The sequence below is a fragment of the Loxodonta africana genome, chromosome 6 (assembly GCF_030014295.1).
Source record: "Loxodonta africana isolate mLoxAfr1 chromosome 6, mLoxAfr1.hap2, whole genome shotgun sequence".
Lineage (NCBI taxonomy): Eukaryota > Metazoa > Chordata > Mammalia > Proboscidea > Elephantidae > Loxodonta > Loxodonta africana.
Genome location: NC_087347.1, coordinates 114,314,238 through 114,335,663, shown reverse-complemented (window position 1 = coordinate 114,335,663; position 21,426 = coordinate 114,314,238). Strand labels below are relative to the sequence as shown.

The following is a 21,426-nucleotide window of genomic DNA, read 5'->3' as shown; positions in this document are numbered from 1 at the left end:
CAAAAATGTACAATGCTACTCTTCTCACTAAATATTTTTGTTTTGAAATATGTAATTATTTATTTATTTTTTGTATCACTCATCGCATTTCTTATTTGGGCTATTTGCTTCCTCTCGTTTTTCTTTTGTCAGTTTGGCCAATGGTTTATCGATTTTGTTGATCTTTTCAAAGAAACAGCTTTTGGTCTTATTAACTCTTTCAATTGTTTTTCTATTCTCTGTTTCATTTATTTCTGCTCTAATTTTTTTTTTGTTGTACTTTAGATGAAGGTTTACAGAACAAACTAGCTTCTCATTAAACAGTTAGTACACATATTGTTTTATGACATTAGTTAACAACCTTACAACACGTCATCATTCTCCCTTTTCGACCTTGGGGTCCCTATTACCAGCTTTCCTGTCCCCTCCTGCCTTCCAGTCCTTGCTCCTGGGCTGGTGTGCCGCTTTAGTCTTGTTTTGTTTTATGGGCTTATCCAATCTTTGGCTGAAGGGTGAATCTCAGGAGTGACTTCGTTACTGAGCTAAAAGGGTGTTCAGGGGCCATACTCCCGGGGTGAAATATGTAATTATTTTTCATAAAAATGTTATTTATAGAAATATAAAAAGGCTTTATCGTTGCTTTGTTATTTTAAAATGAATTAATAAATGAATATTTCTAAATGTCTCCATTTTAATTTCAAATATGGTAAATATCAATAGAGATAGCCCACACTGGGGATCCTCAATAATTTTTAAGCTTGCAGAGTGGCTCTGAGATTAAAGTTTGACCGTCACTAACCTAGGCTGTGGCAGGAATCTGAGCAATCATATGACTCAAGCTTCCTAGTGTTTGCTCAACATGGACAGGCTTTTGTAAAGCTGCTGCTGTTGCTACTAATTATCAGTGCAGGTACTAACGCTTTTTGAGAGTTTCTTCTGGCTGGGCCCTGTGCTAAATGCTTCACATGAAATGAATTTGCTGATTTTATCCCTGCAACAACTCTTCTCCACATTTTACACTTCAGGAAAAGGAGGCACAGCACAACTAAGTAATGTGTCCAAGATGACACAGCTGCAAAGGAACGAGAGCTGTGAACTGAGGCAGTGTGACCCTGAAGTCTGTGCTCATAACTACCCTGTTTGTTCTCTCGTTGTCTTCGGGTTTTGCATAAGAATTTGAGAATTAGCTTTAATGCCTAGCTCATCGTTAATAAATCTAAAATATCGCCATTGAACCATGAAAAAAGGAAGTGTTTTATATGTTTCAACTTACAGAATCTGCACGATGCTTACCTTAGTATAGAGATGAATCCGGTCAGTATTCTTACTTGCACAGAACATTAAGATATCATATACTGGCAAAGCCGCTGAACTCTTCAACTGTTCTAATAAAGAAGACAGAAGAGAAACTGCAGACTCATGTATACTCTTTCCAAAATAGCTTATTTCAATCTTCTGCAGGTTCGGATGATGCAAACAGTCAACACAGTTGATGAAGAATATGTGTCTGGACTTGAAACAGAACTACCATACCTGGCTATCTGGGAGTCCCTGGGGGGCACAAATGGTTAAGCACTCAACGACTGGCTGAAATGCTCAACTACTAATTGAAAGACTGGCAGTTCGAACCAACCCAGAGATGTCTTAGAAGACAGGCCTTGAACACCCTATGGAACACAGTTCTACTCTGACATGTGTGGGGTTGCCGTGAGCTGGAACTGACTCCATGGAAACTAACAACAACAACGACAAAGGCCATCTAATTGCATATTGGCTTATATGGTAACCAGTTGCTCTTCATTTTTGCTAAAGACCCAACAGGAAATAAACAGACTCGGAGTTAGGTGAAAAGGATACAAGTTAGGCATAAAAGTAAATGTCTTCCTACCAAGAGCTGTTATTAGCTGTTAGCAGACTTGAAGGAATCTTGCAGCAATATAACCCACTGCAGCAATATAGCTATGCTTTTATATCAACCACTTAAAGGCTGATTCCCTGTGGCTTAGAGCCTCAGATTCACAAAAGGAGATGAGTGGACAAGCTTCCTTTCAGACTCTCTTTTTTTTGTTGTTTTATTCTTTTATTACAAACTGTAAAGTTTCGTAAAAGTTTATTTATTTATAATTTTTACTGTGCTTTAAGTGAAAGTTTACAAATCAAGTCAGTCTCTCACACAAAAACCCATATATACCTTGCTACACACTCCCAATTACTCTCCCCCTAAAAAAAAAAAATTTTTTTTTTTTTTTTTTAGTGAGACAGCACGCTCTCTCCTTCCATTCTCTTTTTTCGTGTCCATTTCACCAGCTTCTAACCCCCTCCACCCTCTCATCTCCCCTCCAGGCAGGAGATGCCAACATAGTCTCAAGTGTCCACCTTATCCAAGAAACTCACTCCTCACCAGCATCCCTCTCCTACCCATTGTCCAGTCCAATCCATGTCTGACTCTCTTTTTTTATTTAACCACTTTCTCAGACCTCTGTCCAATATATTCTGCAAGAATAAGGGTTAGACTCAATTGGTCTAAATAATAATCATAGCTAACACTTATTGAGCACTTTAAAACTCACCAAGCAATATTCTAAGCACATACATTAACACATTCAGATTTCAAACTACTCTCAGAAATAAGCAGTGCATTTTATAGATAAGGAAACTGAAGCACCTTAGCTTACCCAAGGCCACACTGTTAGTAAAAGGATTTAAATCCTGTAATTTGGATCCCCACCACTTGTCTGTTGGTATGTTGTGTTGTGGTGGCTTGCATGTTGCTGTGATGCTGGGAGCTATGCCACCAGTATTTCAGATACTAGCAGGGTCACCCACTGAGGACAGTTTCAATGGAGCTTTCAGCCTAATACAAACTAGGAGGTAGGACCAGGTGATTTACATCTAAAAGACTGGCCAGTGAAAACCTTATGAATAGCAGTGGAATATTTTCTGATATTGTGCCAGATGAGCCCCTCAAGTTGGAGGCACTGAAAATACGACTGGGGAAGAGCTGCCTCCTCAAAGTAGAGTTGACCTTAATGATGTGGATGGAGTAAAGCTTTTGGGACTTTCATTTGCTGATGCGGCATGACTCAAAATGAGAAGAAACAGATGCAAACATCCATTAATAATCGGAATACCGAATGTATGTGAAGTATTAATCTAGGAAAATTGGAAGTTGGCAAAAATAAAACAAAACGCTTGAAGATAGGTATCTGAGGCATTAGTGAGCTGAAATGGACTGGTTTGGCCACTTTGAATTGGATAGTGATATGGTCTACTATCCCGGACAAATCGAAGAGGAGTGGCATCACGTTCATTGCCAAAAAGAGGATTTCAGGATCTATCCTGAAGTATTACGCTGTCAGTGACAGGATAATATCCATATGCCTACAAAGAAGGGCAATTAATACGACTATTATTCAAATTTAAGCACCAATCACTAAGGCCAAACATGAAGACACTGAAGATTTTTACCAACTTCTGCAGTCTGAAATTGATCAAACATGCAATCAAGATGCATTTATAACTACTGGTGATTGGAATGTGAAAGTTGGAAACAAAGAAGAATCAGTAATTGGAAAATATGGCCTTGGTGATAGAAATGATGCCAGAGATCACATGACAGAATTTTGTAAGACCAATGACCTACTAATTGGAAATATCTTTTTTCAACAACATAAATGGTGACTAAAAAAAAAAAAAATTTTTTTTTTTTTTTTTTATACGTGTGGGCCTCGCCGGATGGAATACATAGGAATTAAATCGATTATATCTGTGGGAAGAGATGATGGAAAAAATCAGTATCAGTCAGAACAAGGCTAGGGCCGACTACGGATCAGACCATCAACTGCTCATGTGCAAGTTCAAGCTGAAGCAAAAGAAAATTAAAACAAGTCCGTGAGAGCCAAAGTATGACCTTGAGTATATCCCACGCAGATTTAAAGATCATCTCAAGAGTGGATTTGATGCACTGAACACTAATGACTGAAGACCAGACGCATTGTGAGATGACACCAAGGACATGATACATGAAGAAAACAAGAGGTCATTAAAAAGACAGGAAAGAAAGAAAAGACCAAAAAGGATGTCAGAAGAGACTCTGAAACTTGCTCTTGAACATAGACTAGCTAAAACAGATGGAAGAAATGACGAAGTAAAAGAGCTGAACAGAAGATTTCAAAGGGTGGTTCAAGAAGACAAAGTAAAGCATTATAATGAAGTGTGCAAAGACCTGGAGTTGGAAAACCAAAAGGCAAGAACACACTCAACATTTCTCAAGCTGAAAGAACTGAGCAAAAAATTCAAGCCTTGAGTCACAACACTGAAGGATTCTATGGGGGAAAATATTGAACAACGCAGGAAGCATCAAAAGAAGACAGAAGGAACAGAGTCACTGTATCAAAAAGAATTGGTCAACGTTCAACCATTTCAGGAGGGAGCATATAATCAAAAATTGGTGGTATTGAAAGAAGAAGTCCATGCTGCATGAAGGCACTGATGAAAAAATAGGCTTCAGGAATTGATGGAATACTAATTGAGAGTTTTCAACAAACGTGCACAACATTGGAAGAGCTCACTTGTCTATGCCCAGAAATTTGGCCAACTAACTGGAAGAGATCCATATTTGTGCCCCTTCCAAAGAAAGGTGATTCAAGAGAATGCTTAAGTTATTGAACAATATCATTAATATCACACACAAGTAAAATTTTGCTGAGGTTAATTCAAATTCGGTTGCAGCAGTATATCGAGAGGAAACCGACAGAAATTTAAGCTGTATACAGAAGAAGATGTGGAACAAGGAATAGTACTGTTGATGTCAGATGGATCCTGGTTGAAAGCAGAGAATACCAGAAAGATGTTTACCTGTATGTTATTGACTACGCAAAGGTATTCAACTACGTAGCTCATAACAAATTATGGATAACATTGTGAAAAATGGGAATGCCAGAACACACATTGTGCTCGTGAGGAACCTGTACATAGACCAAGAGGCAGTTGTTTGAACAGAACCAGGGATACTGTGTGGTTTAAAATCTTGTGGGTTTTTGCCATATCTCATAAATTTAAAATGAACATTTTTTTTCACATTTTAGTGTCTCTGAAACTGGCGTGTCTTAGAGTCAATAATCATGCCATCTTACAATCACTGTTGCCAAGTGGAGATTGAGAAGTGGCTGTCATTGCCTGAGCATGTAAGAGCTTAAAGTGGTTACACTGCCCTCACTTCAACACCACACTTAAGATACATGCATCATTATTACTATGTATGTTGAGTTTGACTACCTTTAAAATGTTCTAAAAATTTTCCACTATGATTTTGTATTGAAAATTTATTATGCATACCAAAAAACGTGGGTATAGAAAGAGGAGTATATATTTGATACTAAAGAAGCAAATACGTATCATTGGAGGAATAGCCAAAATTTTACATCTTCTTCCAAAGGAATAACCAAGTGCTTCACGGTACCTATGGGAAAAAGATGCCTGCACGTTGGGTAGACTGTCTTATATCTAATTACTACGATATGCAAAAAGGTTGCATGCTACACGCTAAGCAAAGCAACTGAAGGCAGGAGACCCTGCCAAATCCCTCAGAATAGATGAAAGAAATGTCAAAGCAACAGAGTGTGGTATGACCTGGTCTGGACTATTACTCATGTACTGTGTCATAGTTTAAGTGGCAGGGTTTTTTCTTCTTAAAGGTACATAAAATTAGTGCATTTCCCAATTAATGTGTCTTTACATTTGAAGAACTATGGTTAATGCATTAAAGCTTAATGACCAGAAGTCATTCTTAGGTAAAGGCACTGTGAAAACAATTCCAAATCCATTGATATTCATTCTTCGTACCTAGCTGCTACCTGGGGAACATCTTTCTCTTTTCGGTGTTGCCATGAAGTGTAATTCAATGGTTCGATTCTAACGATGCATTTTTTGAAAATACAGCCATCCTTCCAGACCCCCAGAATTCAAATTACAACAAAACTATAGTTCCATAAGAGGACATATCACCCTAATGTTCTAAAAGAGTATATGTAGGTAGAATAAACATTTTAACACAGCGTGTCTCCTGTGTCTTTCTTTCTGTTTGTTTTTCATGGCAATCTATGGTAGTGGTAGATGTGAAGCATATCCTTTGTAAGGAGTTCTCAGTCCACTGATCTGAGAAGTAAAAGAAAGGACGGGGAGGGGGAGAACACTGGCACTATCCAGAGTGGATGGGGTCAAGGCAAAATTTCACTGCAGAATAGGATTTCTAAAAGTTGGGTTATTTTTGAAAAGTATTTGTTAAGTATGAGCTAATGTATGCCTTCATCGAGGGACTGATTTACAGCATGCCAGTATTTCCCTGCCGTGGATGGAGAGACTCAAGGCCCATTCAGGTCTTGATTCCCAGTCTGATGTTTAGTCTACTGAGTCATATGCCGTTCTGCAAGAGTTTCATCAGCATTAGGGGTTTTTTTCACAGCAGGAACAAGGAAACTAGAAGTTCAAAGGAGCATATACCCAACCTCAGTGTACACTGTCTACATAAAGGCCATTAAAATGAACAGGGATGTAAACAGGATCCATTCCAAAATTAATTTTAGGAAGACCTAGAGGAATCAGAGAAAGGGAAGGCTGAGGGAAGAAGAAAAGAGGGTGCTTTGAGCCCAGAAATTCTCAAATGAGGTTATGGAGAGGCTGGGACACTTATACACTGCTGGTAGGAATGTAAAATGGTACAACCACTTCAGAAATCGATTTGGCCCTTCCTTAAAAAGCTAGAAATAGAAGTATCAGATGATCCAGCAATTCCACTCCTTAGAATATATCCTAGATAAATAAGAGCTGTCACACAAATAGATATATGAACACTCATGTTCACTGTAGCACTGTTCATGATAGCAAAAAGAAGGAAACAACCTAGGTACCCATCAATGGACGAATGGATAAACAAATTATGGTATATTCACACAATGGAATACTATGCAATGATAAAGACCAACAATGAATCCACCAAACATCTCATAACATGGATGAATCTGGAAGGCATTATGAGTGAAATTATTCAGTCACAGAAGGACAAATATTGTATGAGACCACTGCTATAAGAACTCAAGAAAAGGTTTAAACACAGAAGAAAACATCTGGTGGTTACAAAGGTGGGGAGGGAGGAAGACAGGTATTCACTAACTAGATAAAAAAAAATAGCAAACAAGAATTATCTTAGCTGAAGGGAAGAACAAATACATAATACAGGGGAAGTCCACACAACTGGACTAAACTAAAAGCTAAGAAGTTTTCTGAATTCAACCAAACAATTTGAGGGACAGAGTAGCAGGGGCAGGGGTCTGGGGGCCATGGTTTCAGGGGACACCTAGGTCAACTGGTATAACAAAGTTTATTAAGAAAATGTTCTGCATCCAACTTCGGTGAGTGGAGTCTAGGGTCTTAAAAGCTAGTAAGCAGCCATCTAAGATGCATCAGTTGGTCCCAACCCACCTGGAGCAAAGGAGAATGAAGACCACCAAAGACACAAGGAAATATTAGCCCAAGAAACAAAAAGGGCCATATAAACCAGAAACTCCATCACCCTGAGACCAGAAGAACTAGATGGTACCTGGCTACCACCAATGACCTCCCTGACAGGGGACACAACACAGAGTCCCTGAAGGAGTGGGAAAAAATGGGGTACATAACTCAAATTCTAGTAAAAAGACTGGATTTAATGGTCTGACTGAGACTGGAGGAGCCCCAGAGGACACGGCCCCTGGACTCTCTGTTAATCCGAAACTAAAGCCATTCCCGAAACCAGCTCTTCAGACAAAGATTAGACTGGACTATAAGACATAAAATGATACTCACGAAGACTGTGCTTCTTAGTTCAAGCAGATACATGAGACTAAAAAGGCAGCTCCTGCCCGGAGGTAGGATGAGACGGCAGAAAGGGACAGGAGCTGGTTGAATGGACATGGGAAATTCGGGGTGGAAAGGAGGAGTATGCTGACATATTATAAGGATAGCAACTAGGGTCATATAACAATGTGTATATAAATTTTTGTATGAGAAACTAACTTGAGCTGTAAACTTCCACTTAAAGCGCAATAAAAAAAAAAACTTAAATGAATGTTTCATTTTTATAGATATAAATTTAATTCCAAATTATATCAATGTTTAGCAAATAAGTCTCATTTTAACAATTTTGGATTTGTTATAATGAGAGCAGCGTCCTGGTGGCACAGTGGTTAAGAGCTATGGCTGCTAACCAAAAGGTGGGCAGTTCAAATCCACCAGCTGCTCCTTGGAAACCCTATGGGACAGTTCTACTCTGTCCTATAGGGTAGCTATGAGTCGAAATTGATTTGATGGCAATGGTTTTTTTTTTTGTTTGCTTATAATGAGAATATCAGTCTTGTGGGTTACCATGGTCACTAACTAATAAGGAAAATAATTCAAAAGTACTCACAATCTTTTGCCAGCTGGCCCATAAAGAGCAGCAAGGTATGACATACAGGCTGGTGTTTGCTAATCATCACAGGTATAAATAATGAATGGAATCAACCAAAAAGTAAGTAAATCCAAAACGCTATATGGCTGATTTCAAATGCAATCAGCATTCGTATAGCCTTGAAATTGTTTCTTAAAAATATTTTCTTAGAAAAAAAAAAATCCAACATACCATATTTTTAAATATGCCAATTAAATGAAATTCATATGTAAAGGATTAAGGATCTGCTAGGTGTCTGTTCCACCGCCCATCTGTCAGTTTGTCATACTGTAGTGCCTTGCATGTTGCTGTGATGCTGGAAGCTATGCCACTGGTATTTCAAATACCAGCAGGGTCACCCATGGTGGACAGGTTTAAGCAGAATTTCCAGACTAAGACAGACTAAGAAGGCCTGGCAATCTATTTCCAAAAATTAGCCAATAAAAACCTTACGAATCACAACAGAACACCGTCTTATTTCCTTGGTTTGGACACAGCATTGTGGGGATCGATCGCTGGAAGAGGACATCATATATGGTGAAGAAGAGAACCAGCAAGGGTGAGGGAGACTCTTGGTGCGACAGAACGGCATCTAACAACTGCAGCCATGGACTAGAACACGCTGGGGATCGTAAGGGCGACGCAGTTCTGGGCAACATTTCTTTCTGTTGCACACAAGGCTGCCATGAGTCAGAGTCGACTTGATGGCAGCTAACAACAAGAAGAAGTGTCTGTTAATAGTCTGTCAAAAAGAACCTCCCCAACATCAAAACAGCACCCTCACTGTGGGAATAGGCAAGGCTTGCTTGGGGCTGGGCAAAAGGCCTGGTGGCAGCACACGCAGCTGTTTGCTGTTTCTCTCTGTGTACAATGTCTGAATGGCGGCAGACACACACTGCTCTTCCAGCCATCTGGTGTTTAAGCATGGGTTACAAATAGTTGGCATTTTTAATATAAAAATGAATAAAAGGAAGCTGGAACAAGGTAGTAACCTCAACTGTAATGGAAGTACTACATGTTAAAGTACATGGTTGTTATTTGGACACTGGAAATAGAAACAACACTTACCAGTATTTGGCTGGGGAGTGAGCCCATCTCCCTTTTCAATTTCTGATGGCTCTTCCTTGTTTTCAGGCAACAGTTCAGGTGCTGACTGTGCAAGGACTTGTTTTTCACAGTCAGGGTTAGTTCCAACTTTTTTGGAGGTGTCTTTTTGAGAATCATCCTTTCCACTTTTGTTTTTACCCTGGGTCTGGCTGAGGCTATCTATTTGCAGAATTGTAAAAATCAAACAGACAATTTACATCTCAATTTAGTGAAGACTGTTATTTACTCAAAACGTAGTTAAAAATGTAAAGTTAAAAAAAGAAGTCACGGTTAGGTCTTATAAAAAGAAACAAAACTAACAATGTTCAGTCTTATAAAATATAGTCTATGACATGTCAAGTACTATTCTAGGTGCTGGAGAAACATCAAGGAACAAGGCAGGTAAGTTCCTGGCTCCTGGAGATTCCACTGTACGTGGTAGAGATAGACAACAAACAGGTTAACGAATGTTTTTGTCGTGTGCCGTAGAATTGATCCCAACTCATAGCTACACAGGGGACACAGTAGAACTGCCCCATAGGGGCTTCCAAGGATGGTATCTTTACAGGAGCAGATCGCCCGGTCTCTACTCCTGCAGAGCCACTGTTAAGTTAGAATTGCTGACCATTTGGTTAGTAGCCAATCGCTTTACCAGTGAGCCACCAGAGCTCCTTAAACAAATAAATAAATACATAGGGTCTTTTCAGGTAAAGAGAATGAAACAGGGTTTTTATGAGTAAGGAGATGGAGGAAGGCACTAGTGTAGCAGAAGTCATCAGGTCAAGCTCTTGGAGGAGTCTCCTGTGAGCTGAGAGCTGCTCATGAATGAAGGAAGCCTGTTCTGGGGCCTGTATTCTTGGAAAAGATTTTAAATGTAACTGAAGCCATTACAGAATTTCAGGCAAGGGAATAATAATGAGCTAAGTTTTTACAGGATCCCTCTGACTTTTTGTAGAAAAAAAGGGGGTAAAAGATGAAGCAAGGAGATTAACAGGGAGGCTACTGAGGTGTGGGAGAGAGGTGATGGCGGCCTCAAGCCAGACGGCAGCAATAAAGATAAAGGGGCTGGAGCTAAGATATATTTTGGAGGATTTACCAACAGAATGTTAAGGGGTTGAATGTGGGAGGTAAGGGAGAATCAAGGATGGTGCCTAGGTTTTTAGAATGATGCAGGGAAGACGGGGAGGAGAAGATTTGGGTGTTAGATGTAGAGGTGGTGGGGGTGGGGGTGAATCAAGAATTCCATGTGGACATGTTGAGCTTGAGATACCCATTAGATATTAGGGGGAGATGTTAAAGAGGCTGCTGGATAGATCCAGTCCGGAATCCACGTGGGAGAGAGAAGTCTGGGAGATAAGCACTATTAGAGATTAAGTTTAAACGGAGATGTTATGATGTGAGAAAAGTACAAAGAAAAGCGCTGTATTAGCATTCAGTGCATACTGTACCAAACTTTATCTACTGCACTAGAGACTGGATTGGCAAGCAACCTTTATAGGACTTTATATCCCAGCACGGCTCCTTTAAATTTTTAGATTCCACCCTTTCCTCAAAGTGTTATATTGCAGGCATTGTTTAAAAATTTAGATGAATTAGAATTCTGCTTTTCAATTCTTTTGAAGTACATTCAAATCAAAGGTGGAAATCATTATGCCAAATTGTAACAACTTAAATGTAATAATTACAACTCTTATATAGAGTAATATCACTGTTCGAATATCTTTCCTCTTTAATCAGACTGATACCATTTCACAAAAGGTTTTTTTTGTTGTTTTATTTAAGTTGTTTGACTGCTTATTAAATCTTGGGTACAGAAACTTCCAATGTTCCTCTTGGCATTGTAAAAGAAAAATCAGAACATAAAATCCATGCTAAACTATGATTTTGTTGTTATATCACTCAACTTATACACTCAGTGTGAAATGACATTATCTTACAGTCACAAGAGACTTTATTTTTATTGCCTGTAGCAGTTGGGGATTGAATCAGATAATGCTAATTGTGACAAGGATATTATATGGCACAAGCTTGTGGTTCCAACTTAGTTCATAGACAACAGGTGCCCATATTACAAATATAACTACCCAGACAGCAGACTTGTCAGTTTTGGTAGGAACATCCAAAATTGAAAGAGGAAAGACTCAGCTACTGAGTCTAGTTTCCTTCAGATCCAAACTAAGACAGAGACAAAACTAAGAGCAAGGCAGGCAGGAAGGAATTGTAATATCGGAACTTACATCTTAGCTGAATCCTATGTTAATGTTAATTATCTGGAGAATTAAAGTATGATTGAAAAACAGACATATACAATTATTATAATTGATAAAATGAGTAATTCCAGTTTCCAACAATCAACTTGGCATATTTCATTACCATAGAAATGCTCTATAACACTAGAAACAAAAAGAATACTAATAGTAATTTTCTTAAGACAACTATATTATTAACACACCCTCTCCTTACTTATTGACACGGTTAGGTTCCAAAGACCAGGTCATGATGCGAAATCAGCATTATGCAAAAATAGAGGATAACCACATCAGATCACAAAATGGGGGATGACTATATCATTGTATAACTTCCAAATTACATCATTATATAACTGCCAAACCACTGAGAATCATGGCCCAGCCAACCTGACATACAACCTTAACCACCAAAGCCAGCGTTACTCTTGCCTTGCATCTCGGTGTTTGTTACTGCCAGATATACGTCATTAATGTGCAAAATAGTAGATTTTTTTTTTCTCCGACAAATATTGAGCTTCCACTGTGTGATACGCACAGATTCAAAACGTACAAAGCTGTAGCTAGAAAAATGTTATTTGCATTTATTCTCCCATTCAGCAAACCCTTTGTTAGCAACCGATACTAAACACACATGGGTAAAAACGGTGGTGTAGAGGTTAAAAGCTACTGCTGCTAAATTTGAATCCACCAAGCGCTCCTTGGGAACCCTGTGGGACAGGTCTACTCTATCCTGTATGGCTGCCATGAGTCGGAATTGATTCCACAGCAAATGGCTGTTTTTTTTGTCTTTTGGTTTTACGGTAAAAATACAAAACGAAATGTGAACATGGCTCATCTTTTTAAATTTTATAACAGAAAAAGACTGAAAATAAGCTGTATGTACATTAATTGATACATAATAATCCATGTATTACTAAATAATCCATGATACATACATACAGCTGTGTTATGGATTGAATTGTGTCCCCCAAAAAGACATGTTGAAGTCCTAACCCCACAGTATCAGTGAATGTGATCTTGTTTGGAAACAGGGCCTTTGAAGATGTTATCAGTTAAATTAACATGAGGTCATAGAGGATTAGGGTGGGTTCTAATCCCCTCTGAGTGGTATCCTCATAAAAGAGAACAGACACAAAGACCACTATTATAAGAACTTGAGAAATAGTTTAAACTGAGAAGAAAACATTCTTCTGTGGTTACAAGAGCAGTGAGGGAGGGAGGGTGGGAGAGGGATATTCACTATTTAGTAGATAACAACTACTTTAGGTGAAGGGAAAGACAGCACACAATACAGGGGAGGTCAGCACAACTGGACTAAACCAAAAGCAAAGAAGTTTTCTGAATAAACTGAATGCTTCGAAGGCCAGTGTAGCAGGGGCAGGGGTCTGGGGACCATGGTTTTAGGGGACATCTAAGTCAATTGGCATAATAAAATCTATTAACAAAACATTCTGAATCCCACTTTGAAGAGTGGCGTCTGGGGTCTTAAATGCTAGCAAGCAGCCATCTAAGATGCATCATTTGGTCTCAACCCACCTGGATCAAAGGATAATGAAGAACACCAAGGATGCAAGGTGATTACGAGCCCAAGAGACAGAAAGGGCCACATGAACCAGTGATTACATCATCCTGAGACCAGAAGAACTAGATGGTGCCTGGGAACACAACAGAGAACCTCTGAGGGAGCAGGAGAGCAGTGGGATGTAGACCCCAAATTCTCATAAGACCAGACTTAATGGTCTGGCTGAGACTGGAAGGACCCCGGTGGTTATGGCCCCCAGACCTTCTGTTGGCCCAGGACAGGAACCATTCCTGAAGCCAACTCTTCAGACACGGATTGGACTGGACAATGGTTTGGAGAGGGATGCTGGTGGGGAGTGAGGTTCTTGGATTAGGTGGACACTTAAGACTATGTTGGCATCTCCTGCCTGGAGGGGAGATGAGAGGGTGGAGGGGGTTAGAAGCTGGCGAAAAGGACACGACAAGAGAGAGTGGAGGGAGAGAGCAGGCTGTCTCATTAGGGGGAGAGTAATTGGGAGTGTGTAGCAAGGTGTATATGGGTTTTTGTGTGAGAGACTGACTTGATTTGTAAACTTTCACTTAAAGCACAATAAAAATTATTAAAAAAAAAAAAAGGGGAACAGACACAGAGTAAAGATCACCATGGAGTTATGCTGCAGGTGTAAGCCAAGGAACTCTGAGGCTACCAGAATCTGGAAGAGACAAAAAGGGTCTTCCCCTACAGCCTCCAGTGAAAACATGGCCCTGCTGATACCCTGAAAGATTAAACCCTTTACAGTCAAGTGGATTCTGACTCATGGTGACCCTATAGGACAGAGTAGAAAGGATAGTAGATTTTTTACTACTGTTGTAAATGTGAAATATTGGGTAATGAGATAGTCTGTAGGTGAGGAGAAGGTGTAATTATTAATAAGTATTAATAATCATTTCAGAAACTAAACATCAGAAATGACATACGACGCTGTAAAAATACACTCCCAAAATTATGATTTCTACTTTTAACATAGTATGTTTTAGAAAAGAACAAACTTATGAAACATCTCAAATTGGTTTGTAAACATCTACATGGGAAGTTTCATGATTTGTTAGACAAAAAAACATGGTACAATGTATGTTTACCAGGCAAAGAAGCTACAATGGATTATTCTGCTATTTAACCATTAAGAAAAAAAAAAAGCAAAAAACCTTAATTTCTTTAAAAAGAAGTAATATCTACAGAGAAAAAAAAACAGCAGGTCTTTGACTAGAAGGCATATTTGTTGCCATAGCAACACAGCTTCTATTCCTGCCCACTGAATTCACATCCTGCTGACATTAATCAGAAATGTCCATTTGAGCCAAATTAATGCCATGCCACAGACACTTGGTGATATACATTCTTGTCAGAACTGGGAGATTCTCACATTCCAAAAGGGGATAAATTCACAGTCTTCACTATGTGAGGTTCTTCCTCCGGCTAAAAGCTAAAGCCAATGCCGAGTCCCACTCATTTCTGAAAACAGCAGTCGTTCTCTAAAAGTGCCAGGGCAGCTACTCTGAAGACCCCACTGCCAGCCTCCACCACCACGGTCACCCATGTGTACTCACCAGCACTGCCTTGAGGGTGCTCACACATTTCACAATAAGGCAACACTGAATTATTGATATAGGTGCAGAAACCACACTGCCAACCCTTTCCAGGAAGGGATGGTGTGGCTGACTGAGACCTGGCCTCAGGGGCACCTTCCATGAGTGGAGCTTTGGTTTGTCTGGGCTGGAATGCTTTCTCCTCCAGTGGACTGCTGCAATCCTGGACAGCAATCGATTTCAATCTTTTAGCGTCAGGTTCAATACCACCACTTTCATATTCAACGTTATCGCTTGCAGTTATTTTTCTAGGAACTGATGCTTCTCCGGTACTTTTCTCCTGGAATACCCTTGATTCATCACAGGAGGTCACCAACTGTCTTTTCTTCAGTTTTGGTAAAAAGAATGATCGAATATCATGCTGTTTTTCTTTTTCGAACTAGAGAAAGTAAAGTTATTAAATTAAAAAGCAATCTAATATGATCCTCCCAAATGAAACAGATTAACAAAATATATTCATTAACTACATTCCTTTATCCTTTAAATACCTTTCTGGAAATGAATTCAATGTCATGACTCTTCAAATATGCATATCTGTAAAATATCATTAACATATCCATATACTTTCTAATTTTCCTTTTAGCACTTACTATGTGCCAAGCGCTTTACATATATCAACTGATTTAATCCCCATGCTGGCTCTGTGAGTTAGTACTATTTTCATTCTTATGTTTCCGATGAGGAAACTGAAGTTTTAGAGAGGCTAGGCAGCTTAGCTATAGTGCTTATGTGATAAAAATGTTACTTATAAACTATCTGCTATAGATGTACGTCAGGGAAAAAAGTCAATTGTGTATTTAAATAGGTCAAGTCAACCAAGAACCTAGAAAAATCCTTTCATGTCCAACTACAGTGAAATCTGTGAGAGCTGAAACTCAACAGGACTGCCTTGTTTTTCCGAGTCTTCCAAGTTTTCCGCCTTTGACAGGGTGCGGTCTTACTACTTTTCTATTCCCCTCTACTAATGGAAAATATTTGAGTTTTCCTTCTCTGACAGGTTTCTGCCTCATACAGGTTCCAGTTTTCACAAGTTTTACTGTATAAACACAATGTTCATAAAACCAAACCAAACCTACTGCTGTTGAGTCAATTCTGACTCATAGTAACCCTACAAGACAGACTAGAACTGCCCCATTGAGTTTCCAAGGCTGTAAAATTTTTATGGAAGACGACTGCCACATCTTTATTCCATGGAGGGACTGGTTGGTTGGAACTGGAGACCTTTTGGTTAGCAGCCTAGCAATTAAGCACTATAATGTTATTCATATTAAAATGTTTTATTGACCTGGAAGTGTTCTTCAAATAGTATTAAGCTATTAATGCAAGACTCAATTATTTTCTCCTTTGAATTTTCTTGTTCATACCATGTGTTTTCACTAATAGAAGGCATACTGATTAAAGGACCAATTCAGACCTTTTGTTATGATTTACCAATTTTGATACCCGTTATCTGGGATCACAAATGTCCCAGCAGACCTTGGGTGTCATAAACCCTGTCAACATGAGTTAATGATAAAATCACTTAAAAATTTTCTAAAAATTTTATTTCTTGAAAATTGGCAAAACATGAGGCAAAGCATGAAGGTACCCGGCAATGGCTGCACACATATTTTATTCTAGTCTTCTTCTTCTTAGCCTTTTTATTACTTTTCATGAAGCTTTTCAAAACACGGTACAATGCATTCTTTTCAACTGCAAAAGCAGTATTTACAACCCACATAAATAAAGCCAAGGAATTTTTTATCTCAGGAAAATTACCTCTACAATGCACTCTTCATTACTGCAAAAGCAGTACTTACAGGCCAAATAAATAAAACTAAAGAATTTGAGTCTCAGGCAAATTACTACTACTGTGTACTCCTCATTATAACAAAAGCAGTGCTAACAGCTAAGAAACAGCATCAGCTGCCCCGGAATACTGCAGAACTGCTTGCTCACAGCAGTGCAGCCCACCTGCTACACGTGGAAGCAGTGACTGGGCCCTAAGACTCAATTCAGGGTCAGAATAACTGATAGGAGTTCAAGTCTCTTGACAAGTACCACTGCAACGCATTATTCCTTATTGCAAAGGCATGATTTACTGTTCAGAAGCTAGAAAAGCAGGGACCTGGTAACACCTGGAAACAATGAATGGCGTCCAAGGAGAAAATGGCCACTATGACTGAATGAAGACTGGGAATAGCTTATTCTTGTGATAAGTGCATCCTCACGAGAACATAGGAACTGGGAACATAGTGAGAAGGCTTATCTCACAGACATAAAGGCAAATCTGTCCAAAGTTCAGAAAACTCACACATCCCAGAAGGCGTCACCTAAGACAATGCTCAATCTACACAAAAATGAGGCACCAACTCAGCGTTCTTAAGTTTCTTGTATTTCAAAAGGCTCCCACCTTGAGCCTAAAAGTGTTCAAATTGGGCTACTCCTTCCCAAAGAACTGTAGAGGCATAAGAAGTGGTTGGGATACCACATGTTCCAAAAGTCACGAAAGGGTTAATTAAAACAGCTTCTTTAACTGACACATTTTAATAATTATCTTGTGTTCAAGAAAAATTTCCTTTTCCTCAGAACAGCTACACCACTATTGTAGGTCTTTCATCTTCTTGTCACCATGTAAATCTCAACCTCCTAATTAGAGAAAATAGGTACCTATCACAACTGATTAGCTACCAGGTAAGGTAAATGACAGGAGTTAATTTTATAGAAGTTTTGCTAGAAGCTGAATTTGGTAACATGTTGAACACACTGTGCCAAATTACATTTCCAAAGATAGCTGTACCAATTTTTATCCCATCTCACATGCTCTACTTACAATGTAATGTTGACATCCCTCCATTGAGAGACGGAGCCTATGTTTCTCAGCTTGAACCTGGGGGAACCTTTATAATCACCTCAACCAATCATATGCAGCAGAAGTTACGCTGCATGACTTGAGGCTAGGTTAAAGGTAATAACGCTTCCACTTGGCTAGGTGCTCTGTCCCTCTTTTTCTCTCTTGGGACCTAGCCACCACTTTGTGGGGAAGCCCAGACCACATGGAGAGACCATGGGTTGATGTTCCAGTTGACAGCCCCAGACAGGTTCCCGTGTGACAGTGACCATCAATTGCTGGACGTGGGAGTGAACCAGTCTTCAGATGATTCCACCCCAACCTTCAAGTCTTCTGGCTGAGCAAAGACAATACTAAGATATTATGAGATAAGGTTTTTAAAACAATGCATAAAGGATATTCTAAGGAAGGGTGAAGAAGGGCAGAGAAATTAGTGAATTAATGGACTTTGGTATGAAAGAGGGGTATCAGACTGGAACACTTATACACTGCAGATGGGAATGTAAAATGGTACAGCCAGTTTGGAAGCTGATTTGGCGCTTCCTTAAAAAGCTAGAAATAGAAGTACCATACAATCCAGCAATCCCACTCTTTGGAATATATCCTACAGAAATAAGAGCCATCACACAGATATATATATGCACACCCATGTTTACTGCAGCACTGGGGTGGAAAGGAGGAGTGTGCTGTCACATGATAGACAGAGCAACTAGGGTCACATAACAATGTGTGTATAAATTTTTGTATGAGGCGCTAACAAGCTGTAAACTTTCACTTAAAGCATAATTAAAAAAAAAAAGGTATCAAATAACCAAGAGCTAAACATTTAAAGAATGTTCTATTCTACATAAAAAAACCACAAAGAGAGTTTGCAGGTCCATGCTTTCTCTGAAGGGTCTAGGGGGAAATCTGTCCTTGCTTATTCTAGCTTCTGGTGGCCCCAGGCAGTTCTTGGTTTGTGGCAGCATAGCCCCAGTCTGTCTCCATCTTCACATGGCCTTTTTCCCTGTGTGTCTATCTGTGTCTCTTCTCCTCTTTTTGTAAGGACACCTGTCATATGGAATTAGGGCTCACCCTACTCCACTATGACCTCGTGTTATTAATTACATCTGTAAGGACCCTATTTCCAAATAAGTTCACATTCACAGGTACCAGGAGTTAGGATTTTAACGTATCTTTTGGCGGGACACAATTCAACACAACACTTTCTCGGTAACATTTTCGTATGGTAGTCATCTTTTTAACATTTAAAAACTACTTCTTGTTCCCCATCCCTTTTTCATAGTATTCTAATCTTATTTATGTTTGCAGTATCATGTCAAATCTGAAGGTACTAATTAAAAGTTTTTAAGAAGCTACCTTCATCAATTTGGGTGGATTAGTTTATTTTAGGTCACCTTTTTCATGCTACATTTTCTCCTCAAATGTCCAATGATCCTTTGTTGTCCCTTCACATATAAGAATGAAGGAATAGGAAGGTTACCTGGGAACTCAGGATACACAGGGCTTATCACCAAGAACCCAAAGTGATCCTCAAATTCCTAAATTTCTGACTTGTAACATGTAGAGATGATATTCTCAGTTAGTGCAATAGGGAAAAAGGAGGATGAATAGGTTCATTAGAAGGCAAAAGGAGAAGAGAAAGGGAAATAAGTTCACTTTTGGACATGACTGAGGGCTGGTGGGATACCAAGGTGGGGAGTTCCAGGAAGCAGCTGGCCACAAGCCTGGAGTTAAAAAGACAAACTACAGTTACACATTTGGGAGCTACTGACATATAACAAGTTACCATCAAGTCAATTCTGACTCATGGTGACCCCCTGTGTGTCAGAGTAAACTGTGCCCCGTACAGTTTTCAATGGCTCATTTTTCAGAAGTAGATCACCAAGCCTTTCTTCCAAGATGCCTTTGGATGGACTCAAACCTCCAAGCTTTTGGTTAGCAGCTGAACATGTTAACCATTTGTGCCACAAATATAAAAACCCATTGCCGTCGAGTTGATTTTGACTCATAGTGACCCTATAGGACAGAATAGAACTGTCCCACAGAGTTCCCAAGGCTGCAGCTTTACAGAAGCAGAGTGCCACATCTTTCTCCCCCGAAGTGGCTAGTAGTTCCAACCGCCAATCTTTTGGATAGAAGCTGAGTGATTCACTAGGGCTCCTTACCACAATATAGAAGTGGAGGTCATGAGACATAGAGGGAAGAGGAAGTAAGAAAAGATGAAAGTCAAAGACAGAAAACAGGAAGAACTTTAATGGTTGGTGAGGAAGACAAACCCAGGAAAAGGAAACCGTAACAGAGGTAGAAAAGTCAGCAGAGTAGTGGCTTTAGTGTATGTGTTTTGGTTTTCCATTCATTATGCCAGGTGTTCAGCCAGCACTTTCAATCAAAAAAACTCATGTCTAACAGTTCTGGGAAATTTTCTTTTCTTTTTTTCTTCTTGTACTTTAGATGAAGGTTTACAGAACTAGCTTCTCTTTAAACAATTAGTATACCGTTTTGTTTTGTGACATTAGTTACCAACTCCATGACATGTCAACACTCTCCCTTCTCGACCTTGGGTTCTTTATGACCAGCTTTCCTGTCCCCTCCTGGCTTCTAGTCCTTGCCCCTGTGCTGCTGTGTCCCTTTAGTCCCGTTTTGTTTTATGGCCCTGTCTAATCTTTGGCTGAAGAGTGACCCTCAGGACTGGCTTCATTCCTGAGCTAAAAGGGTATCCGGGGTCATACTCTCAGGGTTTCTTCAGTCTTTGTCAGGTCAGTAAGTCTGGTCTTTTGGTAATTTTCTTATGTTGTTTTTTTTATCTTCTGTTTTCTCTGTCCTCTCTAAACACCTGTTAGGCAAGTTTAGAACTTCTGAATGAATCCTTTGATTTTCTTCACATTTTCAATCTATTTTTTCTCATTTCTAGATGATTTTCTCAGCTTTATCTTCCATTCCTCCTTTATTGAACTATTAGTTCCTGGTATTATATTATAGTTTAAATTTTCTATGAGCTTTTACCTTGTTCTCTCATGTTTCCTTTTCCCTGGTTATGGATGTAATATCTTCTTTTATTTCTCTGAGGATATTAATGGGAGGTTTTTTTTGTTTCTTTGCTTTTAGTTTTCTCCAGCTACTACACTCCGTTTCTTTTGTATCCCTTTCTTGGCTTGCGTGTTTGCTTTGGTCTCTGTTTTTCATGTTAGAGGCTTTCCTCAATGCATGGTGGCCTTTCGCTGTCCAGTCATATTTAAGAATAAGACATTAAAACACTAGTGGAGGCTCCATGTGGGAGACCTCACTGTAGCATCATCAGTGACCGTTTTGTGGGGGGATCCCTTTCAGTCTCTTTAAGTCTTCTCCTGGCTCAGTCAGTTTCTCCAGAGAGGAGTCTGCCAATCTCCTGCGTGAAGGACAGAATGCTGGCTACCAGTGATCTGGGAGCTGATCAGAAGGGTAACTAGGATTTGTCTTTCACTTAATCTGCTTGTTTTCAGTTTAATGTCTTACCTCCTCCCTCAATGGGTTCTCTTCCTAAATATGCTTTTTTTTTGTCCTAATTATTTTATTTATTTCTAGATGTATACTTTTAAAGACATTTCTTAAAGGTGAGGAGATAAAACAAACTGAGGTTAATACAGCCACATACAAAAAATATACAATAATGGACCACCAACACATGTACT

At 39.4% G+C, this 21,426-nt stretch overlaps 1 protein-coding gene across 11 annotated transcripts in view; it reads right to left on the bottom strand.

The window, feature by feature from the left end:
- ZRANB3 (zinc finger RANBP2-type containing 3) overlaps positions 1–21,426 on the bottom strand; it is a 265,124-nt gene that overhangs the window by 21,591 nt on the left and 222,107 nt on the right. For all 11 annotated transcript variants that reach the window (XM_023542991.2, XM_023542992.2, XM_023542993.2 and 8 more), the window contains 3 exons: positions 14,887–15,304; positions 9,512–9,709; positions 1,273–1,364 (listed from right to left, as the gene is read on the bottom strand). In XM_023542991.2, the coding sequence (XP_023398759.1) occupies positions 1,273–1,364; positions 9,512–9,709; positions 14,887–15,304 (708 nt within the window). The remainder of the gene's footprint in view (positions 1–1,272; positions 1,365–9,511; positions 9,710–14,886; positions 15,305–21,426) is intronic.